Raw genomic sequence first — 22,970 nt, forward strand, 5'->3', positions numbered from 1 at the left:
AGCATAAAAAAGTTACAGTAACATTAACATGGGATAGACATACAGGTACAGAAGGACAGGAGGGCTGGGGTCCCATGAGCTTACAATCAAGCTTCTCATTCTACAGGATAAAATCCCATAGATTTAACCCCTTTTTCAATGTCTACAATGATTATTTTGTTAGGCGATGACTCATGAGAACTGATTGAAGGTGTTATTGTGGCAATAATAATAATATGGGGATGTCCTGCACCATGAGAGGCGAATATGGAGTCCGGGGGGTTGTTGGTGTGGTGGGTTTGTTGTAATTCTAAGCTTAAATTCCATGTAAAGTGCAGCGCGGGGAAGGCGCTTGATGGGTGATCTACTTGTACTATAGATCTCTGTAATCTGCTGAGTGGGATCTGTGTGTGATGAAAAAATAATTAGTTACCAAACTCATTGCCTCTCTGGCCTCATGAAGTCCCCATAAATGGTGGGATCTCAGGAGCCACCACGATCGGGATAACCCAACAATCCTCAGGCTCGGGGTGATTGCGCCCCCTTGTGTGGGATGGAAGCTCGAAATCAACGTCACCTTGTGTGCCGATTTCTGTGTCATATAATCATAAATTATGTAAGTATGACATCATCACATAGGACAGATGAATCCGACGACCGGAATAGCGTAAGCTTCTCTAGCAGCATAAAAGTGGACCATTAAAAAAATATAAATAAATACAAAAAGTTACGTTTTTTCTTTAGTTTTAGTTTCTTTAGATTTTTCTTCTTTGTTCCTCCCAAACACTTTAACCCATTGTGCTACCCAAAATGCCCCCTTGCCCGCCCCCCAAACGAACCTAACACTAATAACTTATATAAAAATAAATACAATAAATTAAATAAAGTAAATGGGGTGAAAAACATATTTTTTGGGGGGGCGGGGTAATAAAATTGATGAAGGCGTGTAAAATAACAGGATTTGATTGGCTATCACAGAGATTCCATTTAATCCTACATTAATCTGATTGGTTCTTGCGGGACTGACTCAGTTGCACACGTAATACGGGGGATCTCGGCTTGCATTATACAAAAAGTATATATTGTCTGAGATTTTATTTTTTTATTCATTTCCGTCACCTAAAAAATATTTTAAAATTAATAAACTTAAAATGAATAAAGTTACGGCGTGGGGAGTGAAGGCAGCCGGTTTAAAACATTAATTTAAGAATGTCTACGATATTTTATTCATGTGATTCGCTAAAACGCAGGGTTAAGTGATTAGAGCCTTTCTGGAACCTAAAGGGTGAAAGGTAGAGTTCAGCTACTGGTTATTTCCTTATAACTGCCGACTGTTCCAGATTTCGAGGGAAAACCCCTTGTTTTTCTGCTTCCTGAGCTGAAATCATAACTATTGGCCCTCATCCCAGACTCTGAAGAGAGCGACTTCCTGGATGTATCGCTGCACACGGCCGTGGCGTGCTCCGTCTGTTCTGAAAGCCGCAGGGTTAATTTTCTAGAACAAACGGTTCTAGGCTAATCCGATTTTGTTTACCTAGAACCCGAGGGTCTTGTTGGTTCACTATACGGCTTTCTCGCTGATGCCCCACGTGTAGCATGTTCTGGCGTGTGCGGAGCAGCACACGGGATGCTCTAGCTGTGTTACGCACACGCATGTCCTTCAATCGCAAGCCTTGCTAGATTGTCCCTAAAATGAAGTAAATGGCCTGTAAAAAAAAGAACCACATTTTGAGCCTGCCATCACGCTACTAAAAAATAAGCCCTGATCATTTATTCTCTCCTTACGCCATTTAAAATGTAAGCTCTTTGGGTCAGGGAGTGACTATTCTAGTGCATGCGCAGTCGTTACACTCCATTATAATATTTATATATTTTATTTATATATATAATATGTATTTATTTTATTTATATATATAATATGTATTTATTTATTATATTTAAATTGCTACAGACATGTGAAAGCGTGTAAGGCGCGTGTTTGTCCTGCAGGTGGCTCCATGGATGTGATTTGAGTCCCGTGTCTGGTACACGCTAACATTACAATAATGAAGGCGCAGTAAGTACAGTGTATACAATGTGATAAGAAACCAACTCCCAAAAAGTTTTCTACCCCCCCCCCCCACACACACACCAAGGGAAACAATGCACTTTTTTCATTTCAGTCTTTTATCAAGAATATATACCGTGTGTGTGTGTTCGCTGAGCTGTAGCTTTGTAAAGATTTACTTTACGGGGAGGGTGGTAGATAAGTGGAACAGCCTCCCAGTAGGAGTGGTAAAGGGTAATAGGGAATTTTAACAAATTACTAATTTATGTTTTTTGGGGGGGAATGAGAAAGTGTAAAAGGCTATTCAGATCTGTGCGACGTGCTAATCGTGTCAATTCTCTTCTGCTTTTAAAAACAGTTGTTAAGAAAGTCAACATGCATGGAAGTTTTTTCTAAGAGGGTGGTACATAAATGGAACAGCAGAAGTGGTAGAGGCTAATAAAGTGAGGGAATTTAAACTCTCTTTATCTGCAGATCTAGAGCCGCCGTTGTAGACTTTCATTAGTCAGAGAGTCCGGCTGGATATTAAGACTGAGCCATTCCATTCTTCCCCACAGGTGGTATGATAATGAGTTGGGGGGGGTGTCTAGTAGATTAGGGCTCAGATAACAGAGCGAGAACTCATACAAATGGCTGATATGCAGCTGCCTATAAACATTATATTATGGGGCAAAAAGTACAACTGGTTTAAAAAATATTTAGTAAAATATATTTTTTAATCTGATAATAGGGGGAATAATATTATAATATTATAATCAATTCCTATTAATAATATTAATAATAGAATGCCAAGGTTCCGGTCCTGTTAAATAATTTATTTTATAGCATGCCGACCTTAACTGTTAAACCCAATTCAATTCAAAATAACTTTTCATGTAAATTAAAATTTAGATTACCCACCGTCACGGCCAATGGATGCACTAATAGACTCTCAACTACTCCAAATGGCAAAGAAAATAAAAATATTTATTATTATTATTATAAGTATTATTGTTATTATTATTATTATTATTGTTATTATTATTATTATTATTATTATTATTATTATTATTATGAGTATTATTATTGTTGTTATTATTATTATTATCATTATTGTTATTGTTATTATTATTATTATTATTATAAGTATTATTGTTATTATTATTATTATTATTATTATTATGAGTATTATTATTGTTGTTATTATTATTATTATCATTATTGTTATTATTATTATTATTATTATGAGTATTATTGTTGTTGTTATTATTATTATTATTATTATCATTATTATTATTATTAGTAGTAGTAGTAGTATTATCCATATTATTATTGTTATTATTATTATTATTATATACACAAAGTGCTTTCAAGCTATTTTACATATTTTTATCACCATGATGTTACAGGGTTAAGTTGGCCCGGTAAAATTATAGGAAACATAGTTTTTCATACAGAAGTTTGGAGCGGTTGCAAGACATTGGCCTGGGGCATGAGAGAAGGATAGTCCGGATGTTGGCGAGCGCACACGCTCTGTCTCAAAGAGTAGCTCCAATGTTCCAGTTGTGCCCTAGGATAAGAGTGTTCTTCCTTTGTACTTTACATTCTGCATAATAGCAATTAAAAGAAAAGCCGTAGATCAGAAGGATACATATTCTAAATGAATCACAAAGTCTTTTGCTGGTCTATTGGAAGGCTGCAAGGGAGCTTTACATTACTGAGATGGTGGTAGATAAATGGAACAGCCTCTCAGCAGAGGTGGTAGATACTACTCCAAACGAGGAAATGTAAACACGGATGGGATAGGGATATGGCTTCTGAATCCAAGACGAGACTGACAAGGATTTCACTGTTCCAAAAGAGATCCCTGGGGTCTGAAAAGATCCCATATGGGATCTCTAATTATGGTGAAAAAATATAAAAATAAAATAAAATGTTTTAAGAGTACAAAAAGTGTAAAAAAAATAATGAATACCCTGTAATGTAATACTGCCCCTCATGACATGTTTTTTGTAGTTTTTGACCCCATTGCTTCACCAATAAATATAACCTTCTATCCAGTTTATACGAGTTGGAACTGTTTAGTAAATAGTCTTTTTTATTTTATATTTTTTTTAAATATTTTTCATACTAGATGAGGGATTATATAGATCAACGTGGCTTCAAAAAGCCTTGTTTGTCCTGAAAAAAAGCAGAAGGTCCAGAAGGGGTTAATATAAAAATATTTATTGTAAACAATATTAAATAACTTATGGAATGAATACACATACATGGAAGAGCGATATCCCACCATATCTAATGCATTTCACCCCAAAGCATGCTCCGGCTTTAACCATATAGAACCCCCTGCCTGTGGCCACCTAATGAAGCTTCATCTTCCACCTTCTGCACATAAATGCGCTAAACAAGTGTGGAAAAGCGAAGAACTGGCGTGGATTTGGTGGCTTAATCGTTGTAGTTGAATGTCTGTGTTGAATATAACAGGTAAAATTTTATTCAGCGTCACATGGGTTGGTGCCCCTCTTAGAGTTCATCCATCTTAGCCTGTGAATTGTCCTTATTCACAAAACGTTTTAGGTGGAAGATGTCGGAAACGCTCCACGTCACATCCTCGGCTCTCCACTAGAGAATGGAGAACGCGGTGGTGGGGTGGCTGAAGGTGCTGGTCCTTGCCTAGGGCAGTGCCAGTGGTAAGTACACCATTATCTCCTGGAACGTCCCATGGTGATGCGATTGAGGTTCATCCTGATGCCATACTGGTCCATATCTGGGTTTTTTTTGGGGGGGACTGTCTTTTTATTGAACCCAGAGTGTTTTTGATAGTCTTATCACATACTACAATTCAGTAGAACATCATAAAGCTCTTCGTGGCTATACTCTCTTGTAAGATTTAAGGAGAAGAGGGCAGATTAATGTCCATTCTTGAGGTAGGGATAGTTATCGAGATGCCATCTGCATGGAGGAGGCTGGTTGAGTTGTGTGTTGGTCCTCAAGGATCTGCACTGCTGTCACTTATTTCTTCACAGAACATTTCATATTGAGCTTGCGGAGAGGAAGCTTTGCCCCTAAGAATGTTCGTAATCTGATGGCAAAAACAAAGAACATTGAGGATGAGAAGGGGCAATAACTTCAGAACAGGAGCTTCAACGAAAGTGCATCTCAAGCACCGTGTAATTAAGACACGGGTACTTGAGAGTTCCGAAGACCTCTCCTTTCTCCACATTTTTATATCTCGCAAAGAGTAGGAGAGACGTCATGGGACAAGAAGACATGGAACTCCTGTAACAACAAGCTCTCCAGCAGGAGATAAGTCTGTTCCCCAGCCGAGACTCACCCTCTTGTCCTTTGCGACAGTAATGGAGGTGTCGTTGTGACAGTTTTTTATTCCGCTGTCTGCTCCGCTCCGTAGCAGTATCCGTGTGATTTCTTCAAGGCCTCGTCCACTTGCCACGTGCAGTGCCGTGTTACCTGCGTACGTCTGGGCGTTGACTTGGGCGCCACGCTATGGAAAATCAGATATCGCATAAACATTCTATAAGTGATTATCACAGTCACGAACATTCTAATATTTAATAATACACCACCTTTGGAAATGTCCAAGTATCATTCATTCAAGGATAAAGTAGTCAACTTTACACAATGTGAGCCAGAGAATCAATTTACCCTGAAAACCTAAGATTGCAATCAAACTAAAATTCATTGTTCCCGGGTTTGGCTAATATTCTGGAATATGAGATCAAAACCCAAAGCAACTTTTCTTTAGAATTCTTCTTGACTCCATTTACTTCCTGGAATTTCCTTCCAACTTAAAACAATGAACAGATCCATTCCTACGCTTTAGAGAGAGGTTTGTTCAACCATAATACGGCACAAGCCCCGACCTGCCTCTGCGATCAGGAGGAGGGAGCAGAGAACCATATCTCACCTCTAATGGGGCTGTTTGTGGAAGATAGTGGAACTATGGCTGCATTCATCTATAATTCATTGTTTGTGGGCATTCCTAGGAAAGGAGAACGTCAACCCTGATAAAGGCCGTACCTGAGAACTCGCCAGGTTTGACCTGGAGTCTCCGGGTGAAGGACTGCTTTGAAGAGTCATCTTCAATTAACGCTGGCATCTTTTAAAGAAAGCCAAAGGCCCTTATACTTTGGGTCCAGGGCCAGACTGGGAACGCTGAGGCAGCCTTGGCATTTTAGGTCCGGCAGTCACCGAATGACTTCAGCTCATTTTTATGCCGCCGAGGATGTCCAGCCAGTGTCCACACACAGCAGTTTGTGAGTATAACGCAATGGCAGCCTAATGTGCCAGATGGCCAGTCCAGCCCTGTTTGGTGCTAATTGTGGATAACATCAACAGCTCCGATCCGCCGTGATCTGCAGCGGGGGAAGGAACTCTCCCTAACTTAAGAACATTTTAACAAAGTGAAAGAAAAAATTTAAAAATAAAAAAACTCAGGTATTTGGGGTTTCCATGTATAAAGATGACAAAAGTGAGAATAAGCCAACACAGAATGCTACTTTTGTCATATTATCCCAGGTGTCTCTTTATCACTTTTGTTTTCCCTTATGTGAAACCCCGGGACTTTCCTAAACAATATATATGATGTAATAGTGACAGTTATGACATCACTCACTTGTAATAGAAGAGATACCAGTTCCTCACAGCCGCTCTCCACTGCCTGGATTAATGGAGTCCGGCCACTCTTCATTTCCTATTGAGACAAGAAAGACGAGAAGTTACCGTATGATACAATTTCAGCAACGAAACCTCTATTCCTATTCCATGACTGTCACAGGGATGCCGGTTTATTCATTAAAATCCGCTACCCCTAATACCACATTGGTCGATTCACTATTAACCAAGTAACGTTTCCTTTCTGTGGGGTGTCGCTGGTGACGTAAGTGGGAGATCAGACCCTCAAGTTGTAGGTAACTCATCAAACTTAGGTGACGGTGGGTCTCTCTAAAAATTAAGCTTCTACGCGTCAAAGAAGAGACAAGAGTGAGTCAAATGGTGAGTTCACTTCGATAAAAAATTAGCAAGAGGTATACCCAAGTCATGACTTCCTAGGCTTCTCCTCCCTGACCAACCCAAAGCTTAGTGAATAATTTCCTATTTTTCTGGATTTTTAGGAACCTGCTTCTTATGAACCCCAGGCAATGTTTTTTTGGTTAATTGGTGGCATTATTATTATTAGAATTATATTTCTATACGAAAACCTTTCTGAATTCTGAAGGCCTATAAAAAATATTTTTCTGTGGTAAACTACTCTAAATTACAGTAATTGTACATTTTTGTAATTGTCAACCCAGAGGACTCAGCTAATAAAATTCTATTAATAAAAAGGCTACATGATTCCAATAATAATCAATTATTGCCAAAGTTAGAATGCTCATACCACGGCGTCGACGTCGGCCCCGTTCTCCAGCAAACAGAGGGCGATATCCCTGCGTCCTGTACTGATCGCTATATGTAGCGCCGTCATGCCTGGGGACCAACATATAGAGCACATCACGTGAATGACATAGGATCCTTCATACATGTATGTAAATGTATCAACATGTTCAGAAACAGTATTCAACATGCTGCGTGATGTATTCAGCCGAGGCATGAAAGCCGAAGGTCATTTGATTCTGTGCCTGGACATTATATAGAAAAAGTATAAACATTTATTGTAAACATACACAACAAGATAATAAAAAAACCCTCAAGATTTGTATCCCCGAAAAAAATATGGATTCTGGTTTTATTTTGAGCATTTCAAATAACCGCCCATGCTGATGTCAACCAAACACATGTCCGTCTGTTCTCACACCTTGGTAGTTGGTGGCCTCCGGGTTCCACGTCCTCCCTTTGAGTAGAAGTTGCAGGCTGTTTATACTCCTGTTTTCACACGCTAGAAGAATGCACGTCTGGCCATTACGATCTGGAATATCAGGAGAGCAGCCACGAGCCAGGAGCAGAGAGACCAAGGCGGGCTGATCCGTGATTACTGCAAGGTGGAGCGGTGTCTGCGACGGCAGGAGATAAGGAGAACATGATAAGGAATGACCATGGCAGACAGGACAATGGTAGAAATGGGTGTTGAAAAAGCCCCTGTTGGGTTGGAAATTGCTACTTTCTGCAGTTTTTTTGGATATGGATGAAAGTTTTTGGCCAGCTCTAGGAAAGAACTGTTTGAGTAGAGATGGGAATGTGGAATGTGATGTGTTTGGATTGGGTTTGAGATCCAAAAAAGGAGAATAAGGTAATATTTAAAAAACTAAAGGACATCTAATTTAAATAAACCCAATAAACACAAGTTTGGTAAATATACTTGTTACTATACCAAAAAATACTATGTATTTTTTTAAAGAAATACCATCTGCAGAAGGTGTCACCAGGGTTCTAAGGATATTGATGTAAAAAGTCTTTTTCAGACTTTTTAAGCAATTCTCTCAATAAAATGTATCAAAAGAATGTACCAAAACAAATTAAGTCTCATGGGCTTCCTGGGTGTTTGTGGAGGGGAACCGAAGATCATTTGTTCCTCTTTATGTAGAATTTCATGTTTTCAGTTTCCCCAATTATCATAGAACAGCTACGGCATACCGACGATGCCCGTTTTTATTTATATTACACCAAGGATAAACAAAACGAGTTCAGAGACGTGAAAAAGTAGCCAACTCACTGGCGAGACACCATTGTTTTTTTTTTTTTCAAGTATTAGTACCCCAATATTTGGGGAAGCATTTAATGAATATTATGGTGATCGTCAATGGGAAGAACTGGATTTCTTGGAATGTTCATTTTAAGGGTGTGTGTCATTGTATCAGAGAACATTTGTGTTCCAGTTGCGATGAAGGAGATGTAAGGGGGACAAGAATTCGAGCAATTGTCCATACGCAAGCTCTAGGGGATACATTTGAGGAAGGCTTGATGGTAAGAAGAGGCACCACTCACACTAGTTCACAGAGAATAAACTTCTCTGCGTTTGTCAGAATCTGAGGGCCTTGGATTTAGAGAATGAGGATTTATGCGGTCAATGAGCCGATTTAGAAGGGGATAATCTGATTAGAACAGGATAATGATGTATTGGCAGAAGACCATTAAGGACCAGAATGTGGAGCAATATGGAGATGTAGTGATACGTAGAGTGTATTCTCTGGTGGATCACTTACCTGCCTTAGGTTGTTGAGGCAATCCAGGTCTTTACCCACATGAAGAAAAAGCGAGAGAAGCCTCTGGATGGCTGGAACGTTTCCATGAACCACAGCAATGTGAAGAGCTCTGATTAGAGAGAAAAGGCATAGATATGGAGGTTAATGTGCTAGAAAAAGACAACAGGGGAACTGGGCAGCTATTAGGGTCCAAGGTCATCTCCTAAAAGGGGAAATAGTCAAAGTAGAGCTGGGTACAGATAGGACTGGGCAGCGGGTATAGGTAGAGCTGGGTACAGGTAGGGCTGGGCAGTGGGTACAGGTAGAGCTGGGTACAGGTAAGACTGGGCAGCGGGTACAGGTAGGGCTGGGCAGTGGGCACAGGTAGGGCTGAGCACAGGTGGGTATGGGTTGAGCTGGGTACAGGTAGGACTGGTTACAGGTAGGGCTGGGTACAAGTAGAGCTGGGTACAGGTAGGTCTGGGTACAGGTAGAACTAGGTACAGGTATGGCTAGGAATGGGAGTGTTGGTGTTCATGTAGTGATTGCAAGGATTTAAGAAGACCAAAAGATTCAAAGAAGCAGCAGATGTTGAGGAACCAAGGTTTATGTTGACCATCATAATGGTTGATTGAAGAGGTGAAAATAAGGTGCTAAGTGAGGGAGTAAAACACTCGCCTATATTAAAAAAAGCAAGGTTATTGAGGGACAGTGAAAAGTACTGGGTGGACAGCGAATTTCACCTATATTCTAAGAATAGTGAAAAATCTGCTGATCTTGAGCCACGGGGCATTTACAAATTATTATTATTATTACTGCAAAAAAGCAGAATTGTAATCAGTGTCTGCTGTCTAAATGGACAGTAACACAACTACCTACCCATACCCATGGATGAATATGCAACACAATACAGCGTGCATAAACATCTGCAATAAAATATATCTCACGGAACAAAATGTATCTAGATCTGCTGGAGTAGAAAGTGTTAAAGAGGTTAGCATGCACGCGTGTGTGTGCGTGGGGGGGGGAATGATTATCACTGCATCAGTTTTAGGAAGTTTAAGTGATTTTACAGAAACAGCCTTTTTACTATAAAGCGAAACTTAGTTTTTGAAGGGGGAGAAGGTGTTTAGAAGACTTGGACTGTGGAAGGCGCTGGACTCGACCTTCGCGGCTGTGTGGTCTTTCCATTTGTCACAGAGTTTTCCAAGATTCTCCAGATTTGTCTATGATACATTTATGTTAAGCGACAAATTTCTGGCCATACAATTTTTAACTAGAATTAAACAAAACTCAGAACTTGGTGTAGGGTTGAATCACTCGACAAACAGAAGATACGACTTTTTTTTGGACAAAAACTTTTAAAGGTCCAAACCCAGTACTTGCCAAGGTAGATTGGAACGACTTAAGAAGGGAAATGTCTACACAAAATGAACGAACAGCTTACAATTTGTTTTAGATACAAGAGTCTTCTCTAGAAAGCTTACAATCTGATGTTCTTTTGAAGGCATCTAATAGGGGTTCTGCCCAAGCCCTAAACTAATGAAATATTATATAATTGAGGTGAACGGCACAATAAGAAAGAAGTTGTTGGACATGGGGCAGGAATCCAGCACAAAAGTAAAAGGGCGTGGGTAATTCAGGTGCAAAGGGCAGGTAAACAGAGAATAAAAACTCTGAAGGGGTGGGAGCCGAGAAGCCATGAGAGAGAGAAAGCAGGGAGAAGACCATGAAGGGGTCCGTGTAAGATTGTGAGAAATTATTCAAACTGGGGAGATAAAGGGGGAATCATGTGGTCAAAGACGGAAATTGTATTAAGAAGGTAAAGGGGAAGGGTGCAAGTCAGAACCCGATGAAGGGAAAAAGGAAGCTTGCGGTCTATGAGACTTGGTGGTGAGGCTGGGGAATAATTGTGGTTTTCTAACAGAACGCTCGGTGTTTTTAGTGCTCTCTCCCATATCTTGTATTCCAGTAACATCATTACCAGAGAGACCACAGGTCAAAGTTAGATATCACATAACACATAACACAGAGCAGCAGAGACATTGTCTAAGGTACATAATCAGGAAACCACAAGGGTCTCCTTTTGCCATAGCTCAGTTTCGGGGGGAACAATGCGGTTGTGATATGCATTAAGTTAATAACCAACATGTGGAATTAAAGTCCATGCGTTACGGCTTACACAGGAAGCATATGGTAACAGCTTATACAAATATTGAGATGTACACAGAACTTGACATTGAAGCAGAGCATGGTGTGTATTCCCTAAGTGGTCACCCACTAGGCTTTTTGGGGGGTACAAAGTATTTTAACACTTTTTCTCAAGTGTTAAAAACCCAACCCATGCCATGGGTGGCATGGGTTTGCAGAGTTGGTGGTAGTACAGGGTAGTGTGGTGAAGAATGAAAGTAAAGGTAAGACAACAGTGGGGTGTAGTAATGACTTCTGGCCTCTTACGTGTCTCCGTCCTCGTCGGGCTGAGTTGCCGCAATGATGTCAGCCTGTATCTGCATATCGGCAGGTAGCAGCATTGGGTGTTGCGGTGGCAGGAATCCTAGAAGCGGTGAATTCACTAGTGCAGGGGCAGGAGTTGGGTATGGAGATGGCGAGGTCCAATAAGCAGGAGCACCACCTGAAGTCAAAGGAGGAACAGACATTAGGGGCCTCCATCCAAATACCCACCTAATCATCTTCAGATGACTTTCCTATAAGTATGAGTTACTAAGAAAGAGAATCCATCTGTTGAATAGATTAATAATTATTTACTTCAGTATAGACTCTGCTCAGGAGCTGGGATAAATGGAGTAAGATTTAGAGACAATTCACACCAAGACTCCACCAGCTATATTGAGAACCTCAAGATGTGGCTGCTGTTATTATTATTACTTTTGTTACATTTATGAAAATAGTTTTTCTTTTTTTTTATTTAGGACCTTACACAAACATTTTAGGCCACATCTTGTCCAGAGGAATAAAAATGATGACAAGAATATAGAAGAACAACGTAGCAATAGCAACACCAATAATATTAATTGCAGAGACGGAACCAGCCAGGCTTTGACCTAAAGCCAAGACGATATTCTTTTACATAATCGTTGTCACCCTTCTTACAGATTTTGGTTTCCACTTGTGGCCTCCAACACATGGAAGACCGTCTGGCCCTTCTGTTGGCGAGTCGAGCCAAATAGTTGGTTCCATCCAGGTTTGAATATTTACTGGCTTGACCATTAGTACCATTTTAATACCAAACCCTCATAAAACAAGAGTAAATACAGCCTACAAGGATTTAAGGCCCTTGCCTGGTCACGCCGCTTTCAAATTCTGAGCTGAGTGTTTAAAAAGGCAGAAATATTAATAGTTATTTAGTTCTTATGCATTGTTATCATTGTTATCACTAGTTTGTATGATGGGAAGTCGTGGGAAGCGTTGCCAGCTGTGGAAACTACCTGACTTTTTAAGATACCGCAATTATTGCTGAATTGTTGGTGACAAGTGCGGTATTAAGTCGTCAGACAACAGATACTTACGCGACTTTATAAAAGTCTGCGATGCCGCTTGATTAATAGAAGGTTGTTAAAACAGAAAAGGGTTTTTTTTGCTCTCACTCTCACATTTTATCCAGTTGACCTCCAATGCAACTCAAAGAGAATGGAATAAAGAGCGGAGGCAATGGTATGGAGTCAAGTTTAAGAGGCCAAGTCTGAAGAAATAAAAGAATAAACAAATGAGGGTAAAAATAGATATTGATGATAAATGGATGAAATAAAGAAGGGGCGAGGGAAGACATCGCTTTTGTCTTGGGTCTTACCCTACTTGAAAAAAGAATCGGCACATGCCGACAGTTTTTGAGTATGACACACTCACCAGTCCCACCAGAGTCAATAAAAAGACATATGAGGCACCATATAGACAAACTTGGCCAGCTGCCTAGGAAGCTGAGCTGGTGGGGGGGGGGGCAATTCTACGAGGATCCATCCTGTGTTAGCAACCAAGAACATGCAGAAAACATCATTCACCTACTGAAATTTATAGAAATGTATGGTAACCCAAACCCCCTTGGTAGGAAGAACAGTCTACATTAGATAAAACTCAATGGACTTTTTTGTCCAAGTCCCTGGAATTTGGGACAAGTTCTAAGGAAGATGACAAGCTTCCAAAAGGTCTTGACATAATGTATTAGTAAATTATATTACACAAAACAGGTCTCTGTATGGGTGAATTATATTACACAATGTTGAGCTAGGCTTGGAAAGTCCCTGAAGTTTTAACAGGAGGGTTAACAGGCCAAAAAAGGACTGTTTATAACCATGGGCACTCGCAGGAAATCCGTAACGGTTTGCATTTCCATCAGTGTCTTCTTCTAAAGGGGAAACACGATTATCATCCTTCTGAAAGTATCCCACATTATTAAAGATAACTGAAGCCTTTAAAACTAGGAAGCTTGGGTAGACCGACAAAGCCTTTCTGACCCTGACCAAGTCTTAATGATAACATGATGAGGAATATCTCCAAGCATCCACAGAATGTTGATGATGGACCATTCTACAAGTTTCTCCTGCTTGAAGACCAAATGCCCGCATAATGCGTAGTCAAGTCACCGTGATAAAATGTCTTGTCTTCAGATCCACCTCTAAAACCCACTACTTTTGTTTCCAAAATTTAGGAATGGATAACTCTCTAGATATTGTAATATTAATTCATATTATGTTGCCTTAGGTGACCTTTTCTAGCACTTTGTGCATAACCAGATGCGGTGAATGTAGATTGAAGATACTGAACCCCAGGTTTACGGTAATGCAGATAAGCAGCTGCTAGGTTTGAGAAACAGCTTATGATTTATGGGGTTTTTTTTGTGGTTTTCTGAGAGATTCAGAAAAAAAAACATGTTTCCTTTCCTCTGACGTAAATAACCAATTGCCACCGCGCATGTAATTAGGGCATACCTGCCAAACGCTCTCAGAATAGTCCCTAGTACACAGCTTTACCCAAATCATGATGTAGATATCAAAAAGGGCATCCTCAACAAATATAATAAGGTCCTCATATTTTATTAGAGAGCTTTGTGGAGGGCTTAGGTTGTCTACCACCACCCAGACATGTCGTATCATCTGAAATGCCCACCAGGAACGTGAAAACCACAGTTTTCCGAAACGATCAGACAGTGTCATTCAAATACCAACTCTATCAGAGGAGAAAAGTTTGAAAGGCTCGTTCTTTGAGGTTTACACACATACCACAAATAATATGCACTTTATTCCGCATTATATGGGGGGCAAGCGCAGACATTCATTTAGGACCATCTTACCATAAGCCGGCTAATGTTCTTATCTGCTCCCCATAAACATTCTTTATAATGCTTACATCGTACATTGGAACGGAACAAAAAATATCTATGTGCGCTTCCGGTCTCCATGTAAGCAATCTGTGTAGAACGTTATGGAATGTGACATCACGATCCAGCCATCTGGCACGCCGAAAACTCTCCATGCTCACCCTTACTGCCACTGTAGAGGCAGATCGGGTCCTGCATGGCGGCATGCTGCCAGAGTATTAAAATGCGACGTGTGGCCAACTAAGCTCATGGCGTGGACTCAACTGTTTGGTTGGTTGACTGTTGGCAGAGGTGTGAGCTTTAGATACATTTCTGTAACATTGTATCACACCCCAGTGTAACTGCCACCCCATTATTTACTTACTAAGATTCCAGTGTTTTATGAATGCACATTAATTAGCCTTGGCTTACCCAGCGGTACTTTCACAGAATTAACCCAATGTACAAGTCGCTGACGCCATCAGGAAATTGAGTAAGAATAAAGTTGGCACAATCAACTGGGCGTAGAAGAACAGGTCAAATCAGGTGAAAATCAGACTTAATAGGAAGGAAGCTGCTTCTTCAAGCCACTGAACATGTACACATATACCGGTCAGAATTCTAATCACGTTGTCTCCGGCTATTCGCTAGCACAATAATAATTAAAGGCGCTGTTCCATTGACTCTAATTCTTTAATCATGTAAAAAATAAATCAGCCTCATTCATATATATATATATATATATTTTTTTTTGCCAGGAACGCTTAAATGTCATATTCAGAGAAAATATTGAAAAGACAGATCGGCTAAAGTTTATTTGTTTAAACGTACGAGAAATAAATGATGTGTCTCTAAGTGGAACAACACCTTTAAAAGCCAGTGAGCAATGCTTGATACAATAAAATAACAGCTTACACCTTCAAATATTTTGCTAAACTCCTCCCGGGCCTCCGGTAAAATTTATAAATCTGGAAATATCTGCTATTTCCGGGGGGAAAAAAAGACAACATGAGTGACAGAAGTGAAATGAAATGCAACACGTTTGATTTATATGTTAAAGGTTATGCTTTCTGAGCAAACAAAATAAATTCTTTGTAACATTCAATAACCGTCGCAGTACGTGACATTTCCTTGATTAGGCGCAGAACCCCAAAAAATTTAATTCTCTTAAAATGTTCTACAATATAAAACATAATTAAAAGCGTTCGGTTGAAATACCATTGGAAGAAGTAGTCGTTAGTAGCTTCAACATATAGAAAATGTATTTTTTCCCCCAAAAGATTCAAGAAGCCATCACTCTATCCGTTAAGAATCGAGCTACTAAATAAGTCTAACCTTCCAAACGAAATGAAACCTGGGGGCCACTTGGTACCTCGATTAATCTACTAATAGTTTTACGCCATGGGGTGGTATGATAGGCAATACTATAAAAAAAATTATAATAACTAGTTCTGAACGTCACATTATTCAAAACAAAAGCCCTTTAAAATCCTTTAACGGGTGTTTTTTGTTACATACATGTAAGTATGTATTAATTCTGGTGATTATGCAGGAAGTCTTTAGTAACCCATGGGTTGTGTCCCCCTCTCTATGTCCTAATTAGCTTACAGACTGGGTCTACTTTAGCTTAACCTGCCCCCAATTTAGTTATTATTATTGTCATTGGTAATTCCCATGGATGGTCCGAAATATTGTCCGTTTAATAATAAATAATGACCTAAGATGTGGTTCTTAGGAAGCTACGAATAATGTAAGAAGCATTTGAGAAGGCTGTTTGGCATAAGTCCTGCAATGACAATCACGTAAACTTCAACTTTTATCCGTATCACACCCACCAGTTACAATAATGACATTATTCTCTTTTTGCCCTGCTTTCCTCGGACGGTTACCTTGGTAATGGGAAGATAATGGAACTTGCATGTAAGGTGAAGGATAGCATTTCCTCATCCAGTTTGGGTAGTGGTCCATATGCTCCATTGGGGGTCTATCATCCTCGGGGGACGGTGGGTACCTTCGTTTTCTGATAGGCAGGCAGGCCTGCTTCTTGCGCTCATCAGGTTCCTCCACTGACCCATTTTTTCCTTCTTCAGGTGGCGTTGTCTTCTCATGTCTGGTCGTCTTCAAGCAATGTAAGAGCTTCATGTCTCCGCATGACCATGTTGTATGAGAGCTCTTTGGTGCCATACCAAACATGTCTGTAGTCTTTCTGATACTTAGGTCCAAGGGAGAGGAGGTCTCCATACCCCCCATGCAGGGTCTATGACTTGTATCCATTGGCCAGCGTCGCCTAATATCACTCCATTCAGAAATTAATGGAAACTCTCAAGACCAAAAAGGAACAGGTGCTCTTCTGTCTCTCCTCTTCACCAATCTAGACTTCCTTACCTTTCAAAGCTCCACTTCTTTCCCCCCTCCCTTTATCAGGTCCGACACCCTCCTATAAGTGGAACTGTCTCTTTTGTTTGCCTAGGTCTTCCTCCCTTGCTCTCTCCAACATCTATGAGTCTGTCTATGTTTTCGCCTCTGTTTCTGGATCACTTGCATTTTCGTGGTGTCTCAATCTGTCTCCCCACCTCTACCATTTGCTTAAATCTCTTTATCCCTTGGTCTCTGCTTTAGAACCATGTTCCCTCTACCGCTTTCCTTGGGTCCCACTTTCTCTCGCTTACGACAGCTTTTTACCACTTGGTGTAGTATCCTTGGCCTCACCACCTGTTCTTTGGCCACTTGGTCTTCTCACTCAAACCCAATGGTGCTAACCCTTCACTCCTTTTCGATACTTTTTAACTTTCTTTACCCCAGCTTTCTTTTTTTCTTGTCCTTTTTTGTCTAAAGAGCCGCTTGCATTTTCTTAATTCCCACACCCCCTACCGACTCCTTTTTTTTTTTTTTGTATCTGCTTTTAGTTTCTAATTCTTGTTCCTCCCCCGGTGTCCCCCTCTTTCTGGCTAACAATTGCTCAGACTGACAGCCCGTGTAGGAAGCAGCTTTCAGAACGGGACTTCCCCGCCGTCAGATCACACACCCAGGTGCTTTCTCACTCCGTTCCCTGAACAGTCCCTCCCCTAGCAGGGGCAGGAAACCAGTGGAGGGGGCAGTTACTCATTCAACGCTCCCTTTAACCTGCACTTGCATAATCACCCTCCATAGATCAGCCCAGCGCTTGACCACAATTCACCCTTTCCCCTATATATAGAGATACAAGTCTTATCATAGATCAGCAGATCTGCCCCTGTACCCTATAGGGGTGCTACCTGCCACCTTTATGGGTTCAGTAACATTTGACCCCCACGCACATTCTAAATTGCTTTATATTCAGCCGTCCGTTACACTATCAATGACTGTCGTTGTCGTCAATAACACCCTCTTTGAGACCACTTGCGGCCACCCTCTACTCTTCTTAAAGAGTTAATCTTGTTGGCTTCGTGCCGTTCCTTTCCCTGGCACTCGACCGCGACCAAGAAGAGGAAAACTTAACGCCTCTTCTATTAATCACACAGGGATTACACAATACAAACAGAACACGTCCTGTCGGCGCAGGTTACACGGACGCAGACACCAGTCAACGTGATGCTGGAGCACAGTCCGGTATCCCCGTCATTGGTCTCGTCTTAGATTCAGGAGCCGTATGTCTATCCCATGCATGTTTAACCCCCCCCCCCCGCTCTACCACTTCTGCTGGGAGGTTGTTCCACTTATCTACTACCTTATCAGTAAAGTAAAAAAAAAAACCCACAACCCCTCCCTTGTAAAATTGAGTTCCAGGAAATGTGAAATTCACTGGAATTTAAAAGACAACGCGGAGGAGGAGATGTTTCTGCTTGTTGTAACACGGAGAAGGAGGAGATAGAGGAGGGGGGGGGAGGGAATGAGAGAGAGATTTATTTTTTTTGGAGTTGTACAATCCGGTTAAGAATAATTATATGCAAGATCATTTTTGGCTGTTGTGATGAAACGTTCCGAGCCTTTAAAGAAACGGCAAGGAGCAGTATGACTGTAAAGCGCTTCTGATGAACGTTGGTGTAGAGGGGGGGAGCGAAGGGACTTTCTGAACGATGATGGGGACGGGGTAATTATGAGATAATAGGAGGTAGTGTTGCGTAAGAAGGGAAGGGCAAATGTCAAAGCTGGGTACTGGGCAGGCGTGTCCCCAGATGTGGGGAAGTTGGCACGTGCCCCCTCTCATTTAATTGATTGGATACATTAGATGGTTCCTATGATGAGATTTATATATAAATGCTGTGCCTAGTTACATGAATATCCATCACTCGGTCGCAAAGTCACATGAAAAGGATGCATACCGAGGGCCGACATCATGGGGGTACAATCAATGGCTGCCTATGGTGCCCGGGCAAGCAGGAGTGCCCAGCCTTGCTGACCTGCCCTTGGCCTCCTCGTTGGCTCATGCAGTCTGTTATCTGGAACGGGGCTTTCTCAACCCAATACCCGTATCTGGGCACCTGCTGGTATTGGGGCCGGGATTACTTTTTTCCAGGGATTGGGGACCAGGAGTTTTTTTCTGGGCATTTGGGACTGGTGGCCCCATTGCAAGCTTTAGGGACTGGTGGCACCAGTGGGAGCATGGGGCAGAGCAATAGGAGAAGCATGGGTGGGACAGGGCAGGGGGGCATAATGTGTGAATCTGGACTCTTAATTTAAACATGCATGGCATTTGCCGGCAGGTTCTTTGTTTCTAGGCTTACTTCTCCAAAGTAACAAACCATTTGCCACGTTGGCGATTCTGAACGAGGGAAGACCATCGCTGTGCTTTAATACGTTACGACTACTCGCCCACACTCCTTTTTATCGTCCCTTTTATAAGTTAAGGACACTTTTAGAACAGAAGTGATGATAACTGAACTGTCTCGTATTTTAACAGCGCTACGGATTCTGCTGGCGCTATACAAATAGAAATGAGAATTCTTTTTCAGACGATAAGTGGGTTTTAAGGAGCGCGCTGGATACTTGGAACGGGCTTTTGGGGATTCCCAGATTATATTTTCTTCCATTCAATCACACGCTGAAATATTCTTTAAAAGGAAAGACATGATTGCAGGAACTGGAAATAGGGGACTGAGAACATGGGGAGAGGTTGTAACGCTGATGGAGGGCCGAGGCACATACTGTTAGGGATATTAATGAGACAAAATAGGCAAAACCAATATTTCGTCACACACACAAAATAACGACGCTACCAAATATTGTAGTACCACATCCACAATATTAATTTAAGGAGATACCCTATATTTTATCTCCGATCCTAAATTCTTTCAGATCGCCGAAAATTATAATTCAAATTAGATAGATATCGCCACGATAGTCAATCAAAAATATTTATTTATTGTGAATACAATTTATAAAATCTATGTATGAGTCACACAGTGCATTATATAAAAACACAACGTTCTTAAAACATGTCAAAATTAAATCAATTCAAATACAGTATATTATCGATAGTTATCAATATGAATTGTTATTTTATGAGTCTAACACACAATTAATTTCCAGTCCACTCAGCAACCAAAAATTGATAATAATCAGGGCAGTAATAAAGATATCACTATCTCTCTTATATTAGTTTAACTAATATGACAAATTAAAAATAATTTAATTGTGTCTAAGAGTATTAGTGAAATTCCTAATAGATACAAATAATGTCAAACTTCATCTACAGGTAAAAATACCTTTTCATTATTGTTATTATCACGGGTTATAAGCTGCAGTCTCACAAGCCGTCATATACAATAATGCAATATACTATTTCCCAGAAACAGGGAAATCTATATGAAGAAGATAAAATTCATCTCTATTGAGAATAATAAAACAATTATATTTACCACCACTTGTTGCTGTTGTCCAACTGGTCCTTGTAGAAATTAATCCAGGTTCAGTGGCAAGAAATTAAGTGGGCAAGAATATAACTTTCTACAACCACCAGCCTTGACAGCTCATCCCGACTCAACCAACTTATCCCCATCGATGCCGTCCTCTCCTACTGTTCCACCGATTAGATTGTAAGCTCACAGGAGCAGCTCCTCTTCTCCTTCTACCAGTTTATTATTGTTTGTGATTTTAAATGTATCCTCCTGATCCAATATGGAATCTGCTGGCGCCATATAAATGTAATGTAATGAGTATTTTATTTTAATATAAATATTGCGTCATTGGTGCTCGCCGTATGTGTGATTGCAAGCCTATGGCATTCTACACTAAACCAATACTTCGTGTAGAGCACACTTGGCCTTTCATACAGGGAATACGGCTGTCCTTCCATCGTAGGTACAATGGCTTTCTGGTTAAACCCCTCTAATGCCATAGGTGACATTAGAATAATGTTTTAATAATCATCTTCAGAAGCTCCCTTTAAGGTTTGAGTCCTTCCAACAGGAAAAACGGGCAGACTAGATGGTCCGAGTGGTTCTTATCTGCAGGCAAATACAGTGTTTCAATGATTAACCCCTTAACGACAAGGCCCGTACATGTACAGGCTCAAAATGCATGTTTTCAATGGGTTTAGGGACCGCCCATTGTCCTTAAGGGGTTAAAGCGTTGGCTCCGGCATATAAATTGTCACAAACTGACAACCCTAAGTTGAAGACTCCAGGTGCCTTGTCGTCCACATCAAAGCTTATTTTTCCAATGCCTCCCTTCACACTCGGGGTCTCGACTCTAGCAACCATCCCCAGCACTCAAAAGGTTAACGGCTTTGCAAACATATTTAATTGCAAAAGAATGCTGTTTTACTGCTTTTGTGAATAAAAAAAAAAATTATAATAATAAATAGACTTGGGTGCTGGCAAAGTCTTTATGTTCGTCATTGGGGGAAAAAAATCTTTGTATTCCTGTGTTTTGTTTTTCTCTTTGTATTTGCTTTTGTTTGTTCGTGTTGGTCGTCATAAATATCTTCTAGCTAATCTCCCTGCCCCCCCCCCATGTACAAGTCACTGCCTCTAGCCTATCTTAAGTCTAAGGTTAACGGGAATCCATAGGATCGCTCAAGTAGTTAAAGGTCCATAATAGCAACTCAATTGGTCGCTGGCAGGGAGCTCGTCCGGCATCAACCAATGAAGGGCAGCTGCCAGAGGAGCCCCATATTAGTTTATTCAGTATACGAATCAGATCTAGATTTATTGCATGAATGCGGAAAGCTATACTTCACAACAGAAACATATACCTGCAGCCATATACAAATAAATATACGCAGAACTGCGAACTTCAGGAAGTTCAGAAAAGAGACCCAGAGTCCCCAACTTTTTGTTGTAAAAGTCACCTTTATCAATGGGATAAGTTTATGCTTCATATAAATAAAAAAAAATCATAATTTACCCATGGTCTATGTAGAAAAACGTTGGAAATTTTATAGAAATGTGTCGCCACCTGGTGGCCAAAAACAAATTAACATGACAGGAGATAGTTTCAAGCAGTTATGCAAATGTAACATAATTTGCATGAAAAAAATTCAGAAATTTGTTAAAACAAATGATTGTTTTTGTTTATTATTATTGCAATTTAGTTTGTATTTTAAATGTAATGAGTAGTGAAAGTCCTCGACTGCATTTTAAGACCTACTCTCCTTACATTGATACTTTTTGTAAATAAATGCACCGTCAGAAACATCAGTTCCCAAACCTATCCAGGAAATAATGGTTTAATTGTGTAATCATGTAATATATTCTGTCATTCGTCGTTTTTGCTGGGAACACATAATTATCACGTGACACGGAAGCAAGCACGACTAGGTTGTTGCCATATAAAATGGATGAATTTTTAAGAGGAAATCAGATATCAATTCATTGACACCAGTTAAGAAACAGGGCTGGATATTTAACCCTTTCATTACAGTGACAGGCTTTCTCCGGGGCAAAGTTGGGTGTTTGGTCATGTCTACTACCTACTTATCCTCCCAATATGGATATGGGGGGGGGGGGGGATAATTTACAAGGGGACTACACAGTTATCATATGCTTTAAAGTACACGTGACAGCCGATATGTCCGTTTAACACATGCTTTTAATATTATATTCAACACTTTACAATCACCTCAAAATGTATAAAGCCATATAAACAGACGCTTTATTATAAAAAAAAACAAAAAACATACTAGCACACACACACATATACACACCGGGAATTGTATAGAGGATTTTGGTCTTGCTGTAACAGTGTATCTGTAACTAGAAGAGTTTTATGTGAAGCAACATAACAAGGTACAGGTCCCCTTTAAAATGTGAAGCTCAAACTACAAGTATTGGTAACTTAATATATATATATACGTATAATGTATAGCCAAACCATTAGAGTTCATCAAAGTCTCCTCTCTCCTTAGATTATACATTATACGGGGCCAGCGCAGCCCTTCCGGTTGGAGAAACATTGCTAGTGATGGCCGTTCCTAATGAAAAGTGAATAAGGGCAGTTAAAACGCCTGCCAACTGATATATATGTTCTTCGAAATGCAACAAGGAATCAAAGTCTGTGATCTGACCGCGGATCTTCTTAAAGGGACAGACCTTCT

The 22,970-nt window shown here is 40.4% G+C and overlaps 1 protein-coding gene across 1 annotated transcript; it reads right to left on the reverse strand.

Moving 5' to 3' along the window:
• Nucleotides 1-4,994: 4,994 nt before the first annotated feature.
• On the reverse strand, nucleotides 4,995-16,597 carry LOC149275557 (B-cell lymphoma 3 protein-like). Its single transcript, XM_089504587.1, has 8 exons — nucleotides 16,345-16,597; nucleotides 11,602-11,776; nucleotides 9,166-9,274; nucleotides 7,821-8,016; nucleotides 7,404-7,492; nucleotides 6,639-6,716; nucleotides 5,340-5,507; nucleotides 4,995-5,087 (listed from the first exon to the last, which is right to left on the reverse strand). The coding sequence occupies exons 1-8, from the start codon at nucleotides 16,595-16,597 to the stop codon at nucleotides 4,995-4,997; spliced, it is 1,161 nt and encodes a 386-aa protein (XP_089360713.1).
• Nucleotides 16,598-22,970: the final 6,373 nt, after the last annotated feature.

Source organism: Sceloporus occidentalis, unplaced genomic scaffold (genome assembly GCF_023333645.1).
Source record: "Sceloporus occidentalis isolate IW3139 unplaced genomic scaffold, rSceOcc1.0.p SCAF_280, whole genome shotgun sequence".
Lineage (NCBI taxonomy): Eukaryota > Metazoa > Chordata > Lepidosauria > Squamata > Phrynosomatidae > Sceloporus > Sceloporus occidentalis.

What these genes read in the sequence shown, in the direction of transcription:
- LOC149275557 (XM_089504587.1), bottom strand. Translation starts at nt 16,597, where the DNA reads ATGAAGCTCTTACATTGCTTGAAGACGACCAGACATGAGAAGACAACG. An exon ending in GGAGGCCACCAACTACCAAG is followed by an intron (nt 7,493 to 7,820) that starts GTGTGAGAACAG and finishes GTTGGTCCCCAG; the next exon opens with GCATGACGGCGCTACATATA. An exon ending in CTGTCGCAAAGGACAAGAGG is followed by an intron (nt 5,088 to 5,339) that starts GTGAGTCTCGGC and finishes TTTTGCCATCAG; the next exon opens with ATTACGAACATTCTTAGGGG.